The following is an 18,931-nucleotide window of genomic DNA, read 5'->3' as shown; positions in this document are numbered from 1 at the left end:
CATGCTACATCGGGAGGAGATGTCAGCCAGTAAGCCATGTGATAGCCCCTGACCCTGGCACCCACCCTGTATCCCGGGCCATGCCCCATGTCCTTGCAAACTTACATTTCCATCTGAAAATCTGGCGGCTGGCATGCATTTCTTCCAATGTGAGGTATGGAACGTGTTTGGGAATGGAAACTTTAGATTCTGTTTTTAAGTGTTTTGTTCACATGGCAGTTGCTTTACTGATGTGACCAGGAGGGAATTAGTACATACAGTATGATATTCCTGATTGCTTGAGGTCAAGATTTGGAATGTGCATTCTCAGATATCAATGTCCTGTTCAGAAAGAGCAAATTGGCACCAGTCAGGTGAAGCTCCTAGATCAGTGGGGGCATGATTACTGTAATTGCTTTTAGCAGCATCTCCAGTTCCAAGACGAAAAGAACAATAGCTTTCTCTGTCGAGAGTGTGGTGCTGGAAAAGCATAGCAGGTCAGGCAGCATCCGAGAAGCAGGAGAATCGACGTTTCAGGCATAAGCCCTTCACCTTTTGCGTTCTTGTGAGTTACTTACAGACTCTGTATATCTGTGATGCAAAAATTTCCCACAATGCTTCATGTTCCCTTTGGTGTTGCTGTCAATGCAGCCTTTATGACCTTTTAGCTTCCCACCACTGGAGTACATTTATACTACAATTAACATGTCCCACTTTTCCATAGAGCTCATGACATTGCAAATTTCTGTACTCTCTATAGCCCATCACACTCCCCATATAGAGGCTACAGTGACCATGACCTTTGAGAAATACCACCTCCTTGAGCTCACACTCCCTTCCTCTTCTCAACTAAGTTCTATCTAAAATTACCCTTTTTCATTGTCTCCATTTTCTGTGACCCATGAGACCCATTCTCAGACTTGATTTTACAGGACTCCATGGACTACCCCCTGTACATCATTGCCCTTGGACATCCCTGGACTGATGTAGCAGGGAAGCTCCCACCGACTACGTCCCAGGCCCCAGACCCCAAGCTGAAGTCTCCATAACAACCTGACAGTTCAATTTTTGTAATGTCTGGTACTGATTGAGGTTGACCTATAGGACTTACAGTGGCCCAGTTACTGAATTGCAAAATACAGATCCCTGGTCTCGGGTGACACTAAGCAGCAGGCTGACAGTGGTCAGTCCCCTCGGTTTTAATAAGATCCGGCCCTTGACTAATGTAGTGGTACCCTCTTTACCTCAGTAATGACTGCTTCACTTTGAGTTTCACAGATAACAGTTTGCAGTGTGTTTGCTGAGCATATTGCTGGCTTACTTTGTAGCACAGTGCTACACAGCAACATGTCTTCTGCCTTGACTGTTCAGTGTTCCCCACTGTGACAAGTTGCCTGCCTATCTCTCTGTGCTGTGAACTATTGCAAGCCACTGAGGCTGTCAGTCTTCAATTGTGCACCAAAAACCCTGTGTGCTTAAAAAAATGCAATGTGAGCCACACAAGAGTGGACAGCCCATAAGTGAGTATGTGCTATGAATGCAATGTGAAGTAGACAGAGGCTGAAAGCCTCCAGTTAAGTGAAAGTAGGGGAGTATTGAGAAAGTATGCTAAAAGACATAATATGCATCCTGTGCAGAGGCATGAGATAGATGCAAAGCAATGTGGCAGGTTCTAAGCCCCAAAGTAAAATGTTGTTAGACTGAAGTGATGTGAGAGAGGGCAGGTAAGGTTTGCCGATGCCAACTTGTGTGGTGGAGGATTGAGGAGGATGGTGGCTACAGGGCATGCAGGGTTGTTATGGTGAATGAACCAAATGGACGATGGCCAGACCAAGCAATCAGTGAGCTGCAGCGACCTGGTTCCCATTCTGCCTTGTGTGTCAGAAACCTGGACAGTCCAATGTTTTGGGGAAGGAGAAGAGAATTGGAAATAATGCATGAAGAAAGCGAGGTGGGGTTTAATGAGGTGCATTTACATGGAATAAAGGTAATTGCCACTCACTGGCAAAATTTTAAAGTCATTATTTAAGAATTGTGGGGAAAATTGCAAACATTTTTCAACATCGAGATTCTGATTTATTTTTTCAACGTCTCTGTATTTTCCCAACTTTCTACCATTACTCAGGTCGCTTCAGGGATGGGGACATTCTGTTCTTGGTTATGTGAGTATGAAGAAGCAGTTAGAAGAGAGTGTTTCTTAGCTCCTGATTCTGGATTTTTTCAAAGGTTGCTTTTCGTGAATAAAAATGTGATACTAAAAAGTACAAATCATGTTAAGTATGCATTTACATAGTTTGTAGTCTATTCTGGTGCTCCTTATTTTGAAGAATTATTGGCCAACACTCTTCTTTCATAAAGGAAAGGGAGTACTCAGAGAGAAGACGGCTGGTCTGAGCCTGACTTCACTGATCTAATTGAATGTTTTTCATTCCTGTCAATAGAGTTCACTGCAATTTCCTAATAGACATGGTTTGCTTGCTGGTGTTGTTTTCTTAATGTTTAACAAGAATTCAAATGTTTAGAAACAACACACTAGTCAGGACCATCTTTGTATAGCAGTTGATGTAAGTGAAATGGTGGCATTCAGCACTTGCAGTAATTGCTGTATGTTTGATGTAAAATGAATGGGGGAGTATGAAACACATGCTCATTAGTTCTTGAACTATAAGCAGGTCTTGCCACTTAGCATGCTCCTTTACTCCTTGAACCAATGAGGAACAGGAAGTGAAATACATGTGGTAACTGACCTTCAACCTTAGATGTAATATCTATGTAGACCAAGGGTGTCATGATGAATGGCAGTGGCAGGATCAAGTTGATTTAAACGATGGTTATTATTACTAAATTAAGATTGGAAAAAAATGTATTTAATATTAATAGATTCCTAATTATATTGTGACAAATATCCTGACTGACATCAGAATGGCCTTGTGTTGTTATAAGTGTTCCTTTTGATTCGCTGGTTTGTGGAATTTCATTCTTATGTCTGGGCCAATGACTTACAGGAATAGAACAAGTAAATTGAGGGACAAAAAGTTGTATAGACACAGCTTGTAAATCCTCAGTTTTGCCTTTCTGTCAGTTTTTTTTTAGTTGCTAATTTTTCAATTTTTTATTATTTGTCGCATTGATGTAGGATTAAAATGAAATGTTTTTGCAAAGTAAGCCACAGGATTCCAAATTCAAATGTATTTAATTTAAATGTGGGTGGATTGCTGACATTTTTGTGAACGGTAATGAACTGTAAGCTACGCTAACATGATATACTTGATGTTTTACATTTGTTAGCATTGTTGCTTGCCTGAAAATTGGATCTGGTAATTAACAAACAAAATATATCAGTAATCCAAGTGAATTATATATATTTTGTATTATATACGGTTAAACTTTCTCAGCTGGTTGAATCTGAAAGTCTGTCTAGCCCAACTTGTGAGTAGCAATACCGAGAACTATTAATGACAAAGTATTTTGCTCTGTGTACATTTCGCTTTTCGGACTGAATCTTGTGTTCTTTTGTCTAACTGTCAGCTGGGGCAGCCGCATAGCGCAAGGGACCCAGGTTTGATTCCACCCTCCGGTGACTATCTGAATGGAGTTTGCACATTCTCCCCGTGTCTACATGGGTATCCTTCCACAGTCCAATGATGTGCAGGTTAGGTGGATTGGCCATGCTAAATTGCTTATAGTGTTGAGGATTGGCCATGGGAAATGCAGGCTTATAGGGATACGGTTGGAAGGTTGGTCAGTGTGGACTTGATGGGCTGAATGGCCTGTTTCTACACTATAGGGGTTCGATAATGATTCTAGTTGAGATTTTTGGATGGATCCTAACCTCAAGGCCCAGCGAGATTTCTCCTTTCTCTTACCAAATACACCCCAAATACCTGACCCAACCCTTGGCATTCTTCATGTCTGATTCTAACTCCATCCTATCACACGCTGTTCTAAGAACAACTCGCCACACGTCAGAAAGCTGCCAAAAGATCAGCATCCCTTTCAAACTGTGCCAATTTTATAAGGGCACTGTATATCCAGATGAGCATTGGCAGTCTGGCAATGTCCATCACTGGCATCGTAATGGTATTGCAGCCTTTAAGCTGCACTGCTCATGATATATAATGTGCACAGGTGGCACCATCTCTCACATGCAATCCCATTCTCTCACCCTCATCATGATTGAACCACCAGGCCACCCACCTTACCTGTCTCTAGATACATCCTGTCTGAAGGGTCTCACTGAGTCCTTGTAACTCTTTCACCAATACCCAGTGGTCACCTGTATCTTGTCATTGTCTGATAGAGGAGAGCACAGACAGGCAAACTGGCAGACAAGTCCAAACTTGAGCTTTTATTTACAGCCAGCAAAAAGGAACACAAGGGAGATGAATATAGGCTGCAGTTCATACCTACGATGTTGACATCTTGGCCTTGACCATTTATGATGGTCTATTGCAGCAAGCTCTCTTCATCTGGAACCTGGTGTCAATGAGGTCCTGTTTGGCTTATTGTGCCTGACAGAACTGAGCTCTGACATGGACAACGACAGCTTCCTCCTCCCCACTGTCCTCGTCCTTGGAAGATTGCTCCCCTTCTCCCAGTTCTTCAGCATCCAGCACATCAGCTCCAGTTGGACAAAGTGCAGCATCTCTGATAATGTGGCACACTCTGATTGGATGGATTATATTGGACCGATCCAAGCTAGTGAACCAGCAGCCCTATAGTCTGCCCCACCAAGCACAGGGCACAGCGTGTTCGCCAACTTGGTGAAGGTGCTGAACTGGCCAAGTAACCAACATTACATCAGTTAGGCAGTGTCTGTCTGCTGCATTGCAACCCCTTTTCCATCCCTGGCCCACTTCAATGAATCTATTTTCCATTGCATTCATTAAAAAAACTGGAATTAAGAGTCTAATAATGGCCATGATCCATTTGTGATTGTTGGATAAAACCCCTCTGGTTCACTGATGTCCCTTAGGGAAGGAAACTGCCATCCTTACCTGGTCAGGCCTACAAGGGACTCCAGACCCACAGTGATGTAGTTGACTCTTAACTGCCCTCTGAGCAATTAGGATGGGCAATAAATGCTGGCCTGACCAGTGAGGCCCTCATCCCATGAGTGAATAAAGAAATCTACACAGTTATATACATAGTTTATGATTCAGCGAATATCCACTCATCCCACTGCACTCTTGGAATTTTTGTAAATGACTGACCATATTTGTTCAGTGCTTGCCTGCTTTTAACTTATTGCTATTATTTCCTGCATCACTGAGAAGACAATGTTAGTTTAACATGGACTAACAGCGTGTTGCAAACCACCTTTGAGCAACATTTGAAGCCTAAACACATTTACTCCACATGCATTGCACATGTGCGAAGACATGTTTGGAAGCTACGGTTTGCAAATCCATGCTTCAGGTATTTGTCGCTTCAGTGCCCTAATGTTCTACAAATGTTATCCCACACTTTTGTCCATTAAACTGACACCAACTTGACCAGCTTGGGCATTGTCCCAGCCATTTTTCTGTTGCATTTTGCATCTAAAGAAAAGCAAGTGACGGCACGCAATGCAATTGACAAGCAGCCTGCCTTTGTCAGTGCAAAAGAGCATGTTAGTACAGGAGTTCTGACAGCCTAGGGCAACAGGCAAGGCACGGCAAGGCTAGGTATGGATGTGTTAGTGTGCAGGTAGGCACTAAGTGAGTGAGTGCTGAGAGAGCAAGCGAGCAGCACTGAGATGCACTGGGCGCCAACCTGGCAGCTGGGCAATTGTCCCTGTGCACAGAATGTGCCTGCAGCCTCTCAGTGCTATTGGTTGGTGCTCTCTGCCATGCAAGCCTGCTTTCCTGACTTCCACCTAGAGAATCATCAATCTCTAGCTGTTTGGCACATTTGGTGAAAATAAAAAGCTTGAATATTAATGAGGCGAGTTGTGACGTTAATATGATTTTTAACAAGAAGTATTTCCCCTTCTCTGGCAATTCACTGCTGTCTAACAAGGAACAATGTCTAAAAGGTAGATATTCCTGATATCATGATAGGTCATGCTAGATTTCCTGTCCCATTCTGCCATGCATCTTGCTGCAGCCTAAATCTCTCAGACTCTTATAAGATTCTGCCCTTTATCTCTTTTGCTTCTCCACGTGTTTTTGTTTTTGTTTTTCTTTAAGACCGTATCAAGAGTTTGTGTTGAAAGTAGTTTTTGTTTTGTGCGGGGAGCCAAGTTAATAAATACATTTATACTCAATAGAGCTTGCAGGACAGTGACCACCTATCAGGCTCATACTTCACGTACTCTGGTTTATGAACAGACAAGTTTACTGTTTTTGGGAAACAAGATTGCACCTATGAATGTGATTCCAGTGGCCTGGAGTGTTAATGGGTATTCATGACATGCTAATCAATGCAACACTAGTTCTTGCAGATTATCACCAGGGAAAGCTGCCAGAAAGGGTCTGAGAACTTTATTGCAAATGTTTAACCCACCGATGGGAAACAGAAAGCTTCCATCTTACTCTATTGAGTTATTCTGCTGGCATTTCTAAAAGCACCGAGCAGCCCCGGAAACTTCTACCTATTATTTTTGACGCTGTTATTCTGTTTGTCAGTTTGTTTGCAATCTATCTCAAAAACTAATGGATGGATTTTAACAAAACTGGCTACACAGAAAGGGAATGGACTGAGGAAGAGCTGATTAGCTACTGGTTAAGATAAGGATTCAGATCCTGGAAATTTCTAAAGGATCCAATAATATTGTGAGATGAGTCAAATTGCCATTTTTTAAAAAGAGTCTTGTGAGTTGTTTCATTTGGAATGTTGTTGATTCCTTTGGGATGTTGTGGAGGGTTTCAGCTGCTGTGGTAGAATTTTCACCAGTTGTTAAATAGGAACAGAATTTTCAGAACAGGTTGTTGGATATCAATTGGTCTGAATCCTCCTCAATGCGATGGAAGCTTTTAATAAAGAGATTTATTGCTTTCAGCATTGTAGTTTAAAAAAAAGGCTAGGAAAGTGTCAAGGTGGAGCTGCATAATTTTAATGCAATTGAATTAATAAAACATGGTAGAGTTTGTGCTTTACTGAATGCATTTTGTGCTTGTTATTTATTAGAATAGTGGCTCATGGAGAAGGACCTGTTCTGTTTTCTTATAATTCATGATCATATCATTTTACTCATTAGTGTTAAGTAACCTATTTAAATAATTCCAGGTTCTGTTGTGACTCTACTGAATTCTTTAGATGGTTAGCACAATTTGTACTTTTCAAAAGCTGCAAAATCTGCTATCACAAAATACATTACTTACAGGGAGCCCCTGCTATCTGAAACTAGAGTGTTCTCAGGAAACCTTTTGTAAGCCGGACATGGCGTAAAGTGAAGGTACATGATTTATATGGGAAAAAAGTATTGCTGTTTTTCGTAAAAGAGAAAATCCTCTTCAGATTTGCAAAAATGGGTACAAAATGCAGGCCTTTAGTAAAAGTGAAATTGTGTAAATTTGGAATTTCGTATGGTTTTGATTGTGTGCAATTTCTGTTTTAAATGAAGTGACAATTATTATTGCTGAATTAGATGCAGAGTCTGATTTTTAAAAAAAAAATCCTTGTTCTGTGTATCTAAATAACTAATTGACAGTAGTAAAATTCTATATTGACAACAGTGACACACCTGGACATGTTAACATTTACTTCTATTGTCAAGTTTATAATGAACCTGTCAGTCCAGATCAATTGTGACATGCAAGTTATCAGATTGTTTTCAAACTAATATAAATGAACAATCTCACTGCAGTATATTTTGTTTTGAGCAGCATTACTGATATGTTTGCTTTTAGAGAAGCTGTCAACTTTTAGTACATATATTTTTAATCAACCTGTTAAGGTATATTACATATACCTCCAGGGTGTGTGGGCCTTGAACACAGCATTTTGGCCTGGAGGTATAAACCATACAAGAGCCCTTAGATTTTCATTGTAAATGCTGTCAATTATATTCTTTCAAATATCACCACGCTGTGCAGATATTTTGATAGACTGAGGAAGGATAGCAACCATTCTTCCAGGAAGAGACCGAGATACTGGGATGATGCTTCCTCTAGTGAGAAAGGCTAGAACTGGGTGAACACTTTAAAAATAGAGGGACTCTCATTTAAGATGGAAATGAGGAAGGTCATTTGCATTTGGAAGGTGTGAAATCAACAGTGGAGGTTGGGCCATTGAGTATATTCAAGGCTGGGTTGGAACCAGTACCTATAAGGGAGTTGAGTCTTGTGGGGAGGTGGGTGAGTTATGGGCAAGTTGGAAAGTGGGGAAAAATAAGTTATAATCAAATAGTCAAAATCTTATTGAAGGCTCAAGCACGTTTCATGGGCTGAATGACCTACTCCTATTCACATTTCTCATGACTCAAGATATAGGAATCTTTGAGTCAGGAATGTTGAAGCATAACTTATCATTCTATGTAATCTTTGCAGTGTAGGTTAATTCCAGCTGTTAACTGAATAACAAAATCAAATTATTTAACATCCATTAGGTACAATCTCATCTCAGTTGATTAAAGCAAAGGTGGTAGATGGTGATGTAAATAGTTTATGTTTCACATTTTGTCCTGGTGTGTTAAAAGCCTGGTTTTCCTGTAAGGTAACCTTTTCGAAAGTTTCCAATTTTGAAACGGCACAGTGGCTTAGTGGTTATCACTGCTGCCTCTCAGCGCCAGGGACCCAGGTTTGATTACAGGCTTGGGTGACTGCGTAGAGTTTGCGCATTCTCCCCGTGTCTGCGTGGGTTTCCTCCCACATTCCAAAGGTATGAGGTTGGATGAATTGGCCATGCTAAACTGCCCACCGTGTTCAGAGATGTGTAGGTTAAGTGCATTAGTCCGGGGTAAATATTGGATAATAGGGTAGGGGATGGTTCTGGGTGGGTTACTTTCGGAGGGTTGGTGTGGACTTTTTGGGCTGAAGAGCCTGTTCCCAAACTGGAGGGATTCTATGAAACTGGCATGCTTGAATTTTGTAGGGTAAATGTACAGATTGATGATGTTTTACATTAGAGAAATAGGCAAGATTGGTTATTTAGAGACATGGATCGTCTATGACAGAAGTTGACTTACCAGGTACATACTTCATTTTCATTCAGTTATTCCTTGTGGTTCATTTTTCCAATATTGGAGTCTGCTGTAATTTTCTGCCATCCATGCTGTTTCCAGGCAAGTGTTTGTTGATATGTTTTCCAACCTTATGCTGAAATATTCAGAGAGGAGTTTCAGATAATTACTGGATGACAATGGACTATGCTTGCTTTAAATACTATAGTAATTTTCAATCTGCTCTTTGTTCTTTCACAAGTTTTTGTGATTTACATAAGGTTTAGTGATGCACAGTAAAACTGAGGAAGTAAATTATCCAACAGTAGTATGTCCACCTAGTTACATTTTGTTCATCATTGCTATGGATACACAGTGAAGCTGATGCTTGACATTTTTAGCCACAATATATACCGTGGCCTAACATTTCTTTGTTCGAAAGCTAGTCTCCAAAGTGTCAGACCCTATCATTTCCTCATTATTCATGCTTGCTGTATGTTTTAAGTAGTTTCTATTTTTATTTCTATTTTCCAGCATCACCAATTATACTTTGTTTTGTTTTATTCTGCACTTCTTTAGTTGTCTGGTTTCAAAGGTATTGATGGTGGATCTCCTATGAAAACCTCAGGAATTCTGCGCTTTCACTGAATGTTAAAACTGTAGACATCCAGTATGTATCAAGTGACTTTTGAAAACTATTAGCTGAGCACAAGTGTTTTGGAGCTTTCTTTACACTGCCTTTGAGACATTAGATGGTTGTGAGAGATGCTGTGTAATTGCGTCCCTTTGCTGTCCTCTGGATTTAAAATGTGATGGTTTTTCTCTTCTGGCTACAGGAAATTCTCGGAGGAGACTGATGTGCTCTGTGTGCAATAAAAAGTGTTCTTCGGCTGCAACCCTTCAGGAACATCGAAAGGTCAGGCATGCTAGGGACTCCTGTCCAATCTTCACAGCACATTCTGTTTGTGTGTTAGATTACTAGTCTGGGCTATTTATTGGGGCTTAGCTGTCTGTTACTTCTGTTGAATAAATTAACTTCATTGAGTCAATTCTAACTAAGGAAAATATTTGAATGTGAATTCAATTTGTTAATCCTTTCACTGATGGTTCAGCTCAGGGTACCAGTGATATAGCTGTAAAGATTGACAAGTTACCTTTTATTTTCATTCTTGTGTGTTGCATGTTGTTAATTGACAGTTTTTAATATCAAAATATTATTCAGCAAAAGTGCACATATTGCTGCTTTCAAACTAATGAGCAGAATTTTATGTTTGGGGTGGGTGTCATTTGAAGAGGTCGCTAAAGGTCAAAGGCATTGTTCTTACACGCTTGGGTTCAGTTTGCAAGGCTAACTGTTTTTGCTTTTCAGTTATAGCTCAAATACTGTTAATTTCTACATTTTTTTTTCATTCTTCGCAAAGTACAATATTCAAGCAGAATGTTAAGTGGTTTCCTACTTTAAGCTCCCTTGGTGGTCAGATGTACGTGAGGGAAAAAAACAATTTTGGCAAATAGTAATCTTGCATTAAGATAACACGCCTGGTAACCAGTCAGATTTTGCTATTTTAAAATGATATGATTAGATGGTGAAAAATGAAAAATAGATCATGTGCAACAGACAAAATTGATCACTGTGTATGCTGTCTCTAAGGGTCATGTGCTGCTGTGTATGTTGAAGCAGAAATGGTAAAAAGCATGCTGTTTTCATTTAGTTACAATTCTTTCTTGTGTCTCACTACTTTTGCAAAAACTGTGGAATATATTGGATGGAGGCAGTAACTTGAAAGCATAGAAACACAGAAAATAGGGACAGGAACAGGCCATTTGGCCCTTTTGAGCCTACTCTACCATTCAATTTAATCGTGACTGATCATCCAACTCATTACCTCGTTCCCACTTCCGTTGTGCAATATGTTCCCGGCCAACCATGAAACTTTATGAATTTCAAAGGGATTTCAGAAAGAACTGAGAGAACAACTTTTGCAAAAGGTTACAAGAAAATATCTGGAATATTTATAAGCTGTGTGAATCCAAAGGGTATTTTCATGTGATTGTGTGCTGTTGATCTTTGTCAATTACCAAATCTCACAGGAGGCCAAATGGCAATGGCTTGGAGAGGCCAACAAGGCAAGGGGTTGCACTTTGAATGGTAGGATCCTGGGAAATACCAAAGATCATGGGGACCCTGGTGTATACTGTATATCCACAGATCCCTCAAGATGTCGGCCAGGTTGATAAAATCGTTAAGAAGGTGCATGTTTTTATTAACTGAGGTATAGGAATCAAGAACAGTGAGCTTATGCTGGAATTGTATATATCACTGGTTATGCTGGAGTGATGTGTGCTGTTCAAGTCACCACATTATAGCAAGGATGTGATTGCACTGAAGATGTAGAAAAGATTACTTGAGTGTTACATGGGCTGGAGTGTCTGTGTTATGAGAAGAGATTGCATGTGGTTTGGCTGTTGTCCTTGGATCAGCGAATGTTGAGATGGGCCTTGATAGAGATATGTAAGATTGATTAGCATAGATACTGATTGTTTTTTATTCAGAGATTGGTAGGAGTCTGGAACTCACTGCATGAAAGTGTGTTTGAGCCAGAAACCCTTCACTATTTATTTCCGTTGCCATAGACTCCAAGGCTATTGGCTAAAAAACTTGTAAATAAGATTAGTCAGATCTTTGTGGGCTGGTGTGGACACAGTGGACCAAATGGCCGCTTCCTGTGTTGTAAATATTTATGAGTCAATAAGAATCCTTTGACAATTAACTTCAGCCTGTCTCTTCTGATTGATGACTCTTCAGCCAGTGAAAGCTCTTTACACACAAAAAAAGACTCTGAGCTTCCAGATGCCTGCCACTTTAACACAGCACCCTGTTCCCTGGCCAACATCTCTGTCTCAGGCTTGCTGCAGTACTCCAGAGAAGCTCAACTCAAGCTGGAAGAACAACACCTCATTTTTTGCCTGGGGACCTTGCAGCCCTCAGGACTCAATATCGAGTTCAATAACTTGAAGGCTTGAACTCTTCTATGTCCTAGCCCTTTACTCCACACACTAGGTCTTGTTATTACATAGTTTAGATCAGAGTGGGTGCTGGAAAAGCACAGCAGGTAAGGCAGCATCTGAGAAACAGGAAAATCGACGTTTCGGGCAAAAGCCCTTCATCATTTGCCTTGTTATTACATAGTCTGCCATTACACGCTATCCATTGTCAGCCACTAACAGTCTCCATCAACAGCTATTCCCCCTCCTAGCCAGATAGTTATCCACTCCTTAGTCTGTCCAACTGTTCTTCTCTCTGTTTGGGCTCTGTCCCCACCTATCATTTACTCCTTACAACCCCCTCCCCCATCTTCTGCAAATAAACCAACATTTTCCTAGCTGCCAATTGATGTGAGGAAGGGTCACCAGACTCAAAACATTAACTCTGATATCTCTTCACAGATGTTGCCAGACCTGTGATTTCCAGCAATTTCTGTTTTTTGTTTCTGATTTACAGCATCCACAGTTTTTCCAGTTTTTAATTAGTGAAAACTCTTTGTCTTTATTTGCTTAAGTCGGCATCTGTCTCTTAATTTGAGGATGTCTACTGTGTTGTCCACCTTTCCTGTGGGATTTCATGTAACTGAGGCCGATTCTTGTCACACAGACCTTTGCTGATTCTGGGGCAGGATATCCCATGAAGTTGGGGGATTTGAAGTTAGGATTTTCTTCCTTTTTCTTTCCTACTCTGCTGTTACTCTTACCTCATCATTTAGATGCTGTGATTCAAAGTGTGGGATTTAAAAGACTTTGTTGGAGGTTCCTCGGAAAAGACGTGAATGTAGCGCTGGGATGATTTCCTCAGCCACAGAAAGCCAGCAAATCTGAATTTTTGTCAATCCAGATTTTCTCTGATATGGAAAGAGGGAAGCATTTTGATAGTTTCAAAGGCATGATTTATCTCCCTATTGAAGGTAATTTGCAGTTGTCACTTTCCTGAAGTCTGAGTAGGAGATACTTTTACCTCCCAAATTTGTTTGATGAGTGCATGGAATTTTGATGGGAGCTAATGTCTCCCAGCAATATGTCCACCTGGTTCTACCTGCTCCCCAAAATCCACAAGCCCAACTACCTCTGCAGACCTATCATCTTGGCATGCTCCTGCCCCACTGAACTCATCTCGTCCTACCTCCACTCCATTCTCTCCCCTTGGTTCAGGCACTTCCCATTGACATCTGCGACACCAATCATACCCTCCATCTCTTCAGTAACTTCCAGTTCCCTGGCCCACTGTGCTTTAACTTCACTATGGATGTGCAGTCCTTATACATGTTCATACCCCATAAGGATGGCCTCCAGGCCCTTGGCTTCTTCGTCTCTAACTGACCCATCCAGTACCCCTCCACTAATTCCCTCCTCTGCCTCGCTGAACTTGTCCTCACCCTCAACAACGTTTCCTTCACCTCTTCCCATTTCCTCCAAATCCAGGGGGTGGCCATGGGTACCCTGATGGGCCCTAGCTACGCCTGCCTCTTTGTTGGCTATATCAAACAGTCCCTCTTCAGTACCTACACAGGCACTGCGCCCCAACTCTTCTGCCGTTAGGTCGATGCCTGCATCAGTGCAGCATCCTGCACCGAGGTTGAACTGGAGCAGTATATTGACTTCAGCCACAACTTCTATCCCGCCCTCAAATTCACTTGGTCCATCTCGGACACCTCCCTCCCCTTTCTTGACCTCTCCATTTCCATCTCCAGCACAGTCCCCAGACAGACGTTTACTTCAAACCCACAGACTCTCATGACTGCCTGGGCTACACCTCCTCCCACCCAGTATCCTGCAAGAACTCCACCACATTCTCCCAATTCCTCTACCTCTGCTGCATCTACTCGGATGAGGAGACATTCCACTCCCAAGCATTCCAGATGTCCAGCTACTTTGAAAAATGTGCTTTCCCCCCTCTGTCATCCAGAGAGCCCTCCATTGCACCACCTCCATTCCCAATTCCACTGCTCTGAACAGCCCCCCAATGCAATAAAGACAAAGCCCCCCTTGTCCTCACCTACCACCCCACCAGTCTCCACATCCAACGCATCATCCTTAAACACTCCTGCCAATTCCAACTCGACCCCACCACCAAGAACATCTTCCCCTCCCCACCCTCCTCTGTCTTCCACAAGGACCGTTCTCTTCAACTGTCCTTGGTTTGTGCCAAACTTCTCATCAATGCCCCCCCTACCCCGAACCCCCAGGTACCTTTCCCTGCAACCGGAAAAGATGCAAAACCTGCTGGTGCACCACCCCCTTCACCTCTATCCATGGCCCCAAACAGTCCTTCCAGGTGAAACAGAGATTCACCTGCCTCTCTTCCCAACCTAGTTTACTGCATCAGGTGTTCCCAGTGTGGTCTTCTCTACATCGTGGAGACCGAACATAAACTTAGTGATTGGTCCGCTGAGCATCGCAGCTGAGCCCACAGGGACCGACTGGATCTCCTACTCACTGCCCATTTTAATTCCTCTTCCCACTCCCTTTCTAACATGACCATCCTTAGCCTTCTCCATTGCCACAATGAACCAAAGAGCAAATTAGAGGAACAACACCTCATCCTCTGCCTGGATAGCCTACAGCCCAGAGGACTCAACATTTTGAGTTCTCCAGTTTCAAATAACCTCCCTTCCCATCCCTTGACTTCTTTCCCAGCCCTTCCCTCTCCCTTCCACTCACCCTTGCTATCAAATGGATTCATTCCTCCCATTGACCAACCAGGTCGTACCTTCTACATGTCTGCAACTATTCCCAGTTCACTGACCTGCCCCCGCCACTGCCTTTATCTTCAGCTCTCCCTATGCACGCCCCCAGTCCTGAAGAATGGTTACACCCGAAACGTTGACTTCTCTAGCTCTTGATACTGCCTGGTTTGCTGTGCTCTTCTAGCCTCCTGCCTGTCTACTTTGGATTCCAGCATCTGCAGTTTTTTGTCTCGAACCAAGCTATAAAGACCTCAACTGGAATACCATTGGGACTGTAGACTTGGTGGTTTCTTTCTGTTGGCTTGTTACAACTCACACAATGACGGTGGTTCATAGATTCCATCACAGGATAGTGCAGCATAGCTTGAAGGGTACCACTTCTCAAATTGGTTTCACAAATGATGTGTTGTTATAAATTTTAGTTTGATTATCTCAATCTTAGTGACATAGAAGTTTATGAACTCCTCAAATTTATAAAAGATTAGGGTAGAGGACACGGTTCAGTTCAGGTCATTTGCAATGTGTGGTGTGATCCCACATTTGTCTTTTTTCAAAATAATGTTCTGGCCCTTGTTTATTTTCAACTGATATAACACACCTATCATGGCTGGCAGGTGATACGTTGTTGTGTGAGTTAGGGATTGTGTTTAGAGTGTTCCATGCTGTTAATTTAGGTGATGACATCTTTCCTGATTGTCCCATTCAACACTGCACACTGTGACCACCATTTAAAGGGTCTTGTCAGACTATGGGGTGGGTCATCTGAATTCCTCCCTGAATCGGGTCGACATGGACTAGTCTGACCAAAGGGTACGTCTCTATGACTCTATCCCCCCAACCACCTAAAAAACCCATGTGGGTCGAGGTGATTTTGTGTACTTTCAAGGTCTTGCCACTGTGTGTCACTGTGGAGCACCATTGGTTTCCAGCCAGCAACAATGTTGGTACAGCTTAAGTGATTCTAGTGGCTAGTAATGAGCTTCTGATTGACATTACTTAACTTTTTTCAACTTAGTTTTACCAATTATCAATTCAAAACTGTCAATTAAAAGGATAATTTTCCTATTAAGTTCCAGACTGGGCAAATGTAGAAGGCAAAATATGACGCCACAGATGTTAACATTTTCTATCGCAGAATTACCTATAGGTAAATCCAACAATCTAGGTGGTATACCAGGCCAGTGTAGGGATAAAGTTACCATGAAAGTTTTAAATGGAGCGCATGACCTGTGTAATGAATTTCAGATAAAGTTGATGTATATATTATTCTTTTTCACTATTTAAAAATATTTTTATTGAAATAGGCAAACTGCTGCTGTTTATAGCTGCCCAGAGATGTGCTGTTGTGTTATACGATACACATCTGTATTGTACCATCCTAACATATCCACTGCTATATGTAGGCAACCACTCTGTAACATTGTCATTCGACTATACCTAGATCGACCTGTTATTCTGCTGCCCCCACTTGGCCCTCTAGAACATATCTCTAACTTTTGAGTTTGGAACAGTTGGTGGACCTACTAACATTTTCTTCTCTGGATGCTACTCTTTAGAGGTCATTTTGCATTTACAATCTCAAATATCTCTTCATTTAGCATCTGGTTTATATATGAGATTTCCAACATTTGTCTTAGCATCCACACTTCAAGCGCCTCTGTTCCACAGATCTTTACTTACTGCCTACATTTGTGAGGCAAAGAGGAAAGTGGATAAAATGTAACATATTGAGAGATTTTAGTTTATCGGAAGTTTCAGTTTGCCTGTTAATGCATCCATCACCTTAATCAATTTACTTCTGGCTATCTCTATCCTTCCAAACTTCTGCAACACAAACACAATATAGAGATGCCACTGTACCCTGCTACCGATATAATATTGGAGTTTTACAAATTGGAATGACAAACTTTAAAACAAAAGTGCTCAATTTTATCCACAATGTTTTTAAGTCAAATGCTCTGTTAAAGATGGTAATTCCAAAAATGCTTTAGAAAGTCACCCGCAAACATCCTCGACTTAAAGCAAGTTGGATTAAAAAGTTTATTTTTGAAGACAAAGTTTGAAATACGCAATTGCAAAAACACAACACAATTGTTGAACAGATTGAGGCTGGATTTTCATTGAAGCAGTGTAGATAAACAGCAAAGAACCTAAAGTTATGGTCAGCTAACACCAAAGGAATTAAATGTTGAACCAATGCATTATTGCTACAAAAAGTGTTTCCCAGCATGTGATCTGATGTAATTTAATGCATAAATGAACTAGTGGATGCGCAGTAAAGACCTCCACATTGCATTGGAATATTTTAGATGTTTATTATACTTTTGAAACAATACCAAACTATTAGCTTCTCCAGTCACCTTCGGCAGGCATTTTATTAGTTTTATGCTTATTATCTGGAGGACCTTCATTAATTGAACATCACTAAATGCTGGTAATCCACAGTATAAATTGATATTGTATATTCTGTGTTACAGAAAACTTGTGCACACAAAGGTTTATTATTGTTTAAGCTAGCACTGCACCTCGCAAAATCTAATGGATAAACACAACAAAGAACTGCAGATGCTGGAGATCTGAAGTGAACAAATTGCTGGGGAAACTTAGCAGGTCTGGCAGCATCTGTGGAGAGAAGATAGAGTTAATGTTTCAAGTCCAGTTCAGAAGAAGGGCCACTGGACTTGACAGGTGAACTGTCTTCTTTCTGTACATGCTGCCAAACCTGCTGAACATCAAATGGAGTTCTTCATTCAAAGTGAGTGAATGCCTGGGATGCTTAAAAGGTTACATTCCTGCTGCCTTCAAGCTAGTCAGTACAAGATTGGTGAAATCGCTTATTTAAATGCCAATTGTTTGAAGATAGTAAGATGTTAACAGGCTGAAATAAGTGTTTGGTTGACAGCAAGATAGATCCCAGCAAGTTAATTAATGAACTTGAAAATACAATAATCCTTAGGAATGATGTATGTGGTTTATGAATGTCTAAACACTGATTGAATTACTGATTCAAAGTCAGCTATTTGTTATCATATAAACATCATTTTTATTTTCTTAATATTAAGCAACAAAGGGAAAGAACAGCAAAGATAATAGTGATCTAGAAGTCGAAAGGAGATTCAATCATGCAACATTTTAGAATACTATAATTCTACCAACTCTTGCTCCAAGTGAGAAAATCTTATATTAAGATAAAGTGAACTATCAGGTTGATAATGCTGCATATTATTTAGTTTTGATATTGTAGCATTGCTGCTCATCCACTGATGTCTTTTTGTGTTCACTAGAGTGGGGCATTGATGGAATTAGGCAATGGGAGGTTTTCCTTTCAGGGGTACACTGCCCTATAACAAACTCCAATATCATACAAGGTACCGTCAAGTGTAGAATAAATTCCCTTTGATCTGTCTAGCATTAATTTCTTCTTATTTTGAACACAAATCATTACGGGGGAAATAATTGACTGGTGCAGATTTTTTTGTACAGTAGGCTGGTTTGAGGCTCATTGCATCCATTTCATGTAGAAACATGAGAGCCAGCAGTAAGAGGAATCATCGGTTTGAATTGTATTTGAATCTGATGTGCCAGTATCTAACTCATTATCCTATGCTACAGTATCCCCTACCATTTCATTTTCCCTGGCAGGTGTGGTGAAGTCTCTGAGATGCCTTTGATATTTATCAGAAAAAATTGAAATATATATGCTTGTACCAGCTTTTTCACGTTAGTAGCTTTAAAACTTTAGATTATTGTCCTTCGTAGGTTGCTCTTTTAACGATTTGAATAAAATGTTCACGGAACAATGATCAGATTTACCTCTTTCCCATTTGATTATGGTGGTAAGAGTGGTATTATTGAGTAAGACAATTTTGCAGGTAAACCATGACAAATTAGCTCCAAAAGGAGGTCCTGAGAAAAACTGTCCAGCCTCAACATTTTTGGCAGCAGACTGCATCTTCGAGGAATGAAGGTGAAAGAGATGGTTGGACATGCTGGAGGATGGAAACATGGACAGGGTCTTACATCCTGTTGTTTGTCATAGGTCATTGCATGTTAAAATCTGTGTTGCTCATTGGTCATATGTACCAAATGGATGAATCTTTATCTAAGGCTAGTCAGATGTGACTGGTGAGAA

General features: G+C 41.1%; 1 protein-coding gene across 5 annotated transcripts in view; it reads left to right on the top strand.

Moving 5' to 3' along the window:
• Window positions 1–18,931, top strand: part of prdm5 (PR domain containing 5) — a 338,261-nt gene that overhangs the window by 88,331 nt on the left and 230,999 nt on the right. For all 5 annotated transcript variants that reach the window (XM_072590339.1, XM_072590428.1, XM_072590191.1 and 2 more), the window contains one exon: window positions 9,898–9,977. In XM_072590339.1, the coding sequence (XP_072446440.1) occupies window positions 9,898–9,977 (80 nt within the window). The remainder of the gene's footprint in view (window positions 1–9,897; window positions 9,978–18,931) is intronic.

Source organism: Chiloscyllium punctatum, chromosome 1 (genome assembly GCF_047496795.1).
Source record: "Chiloscyllium punctatum isolate Juve2018m chromosome 1, sChiPun1.3, whole genome shotgun sequence".
Taxonomy (NCBI): Eukaryota; Metazoa; Chordata; class Chondrichthyes; order Orectolobiformes; family Hemiscylliidae; genus Chiloscyllium; species Chiloscyllium punctatum.
The sequence above is the reverse complement of the archived record's forward strand: the minus strand, read 5'-3'. Positions and strand labels throughout refer to the sequence as shown.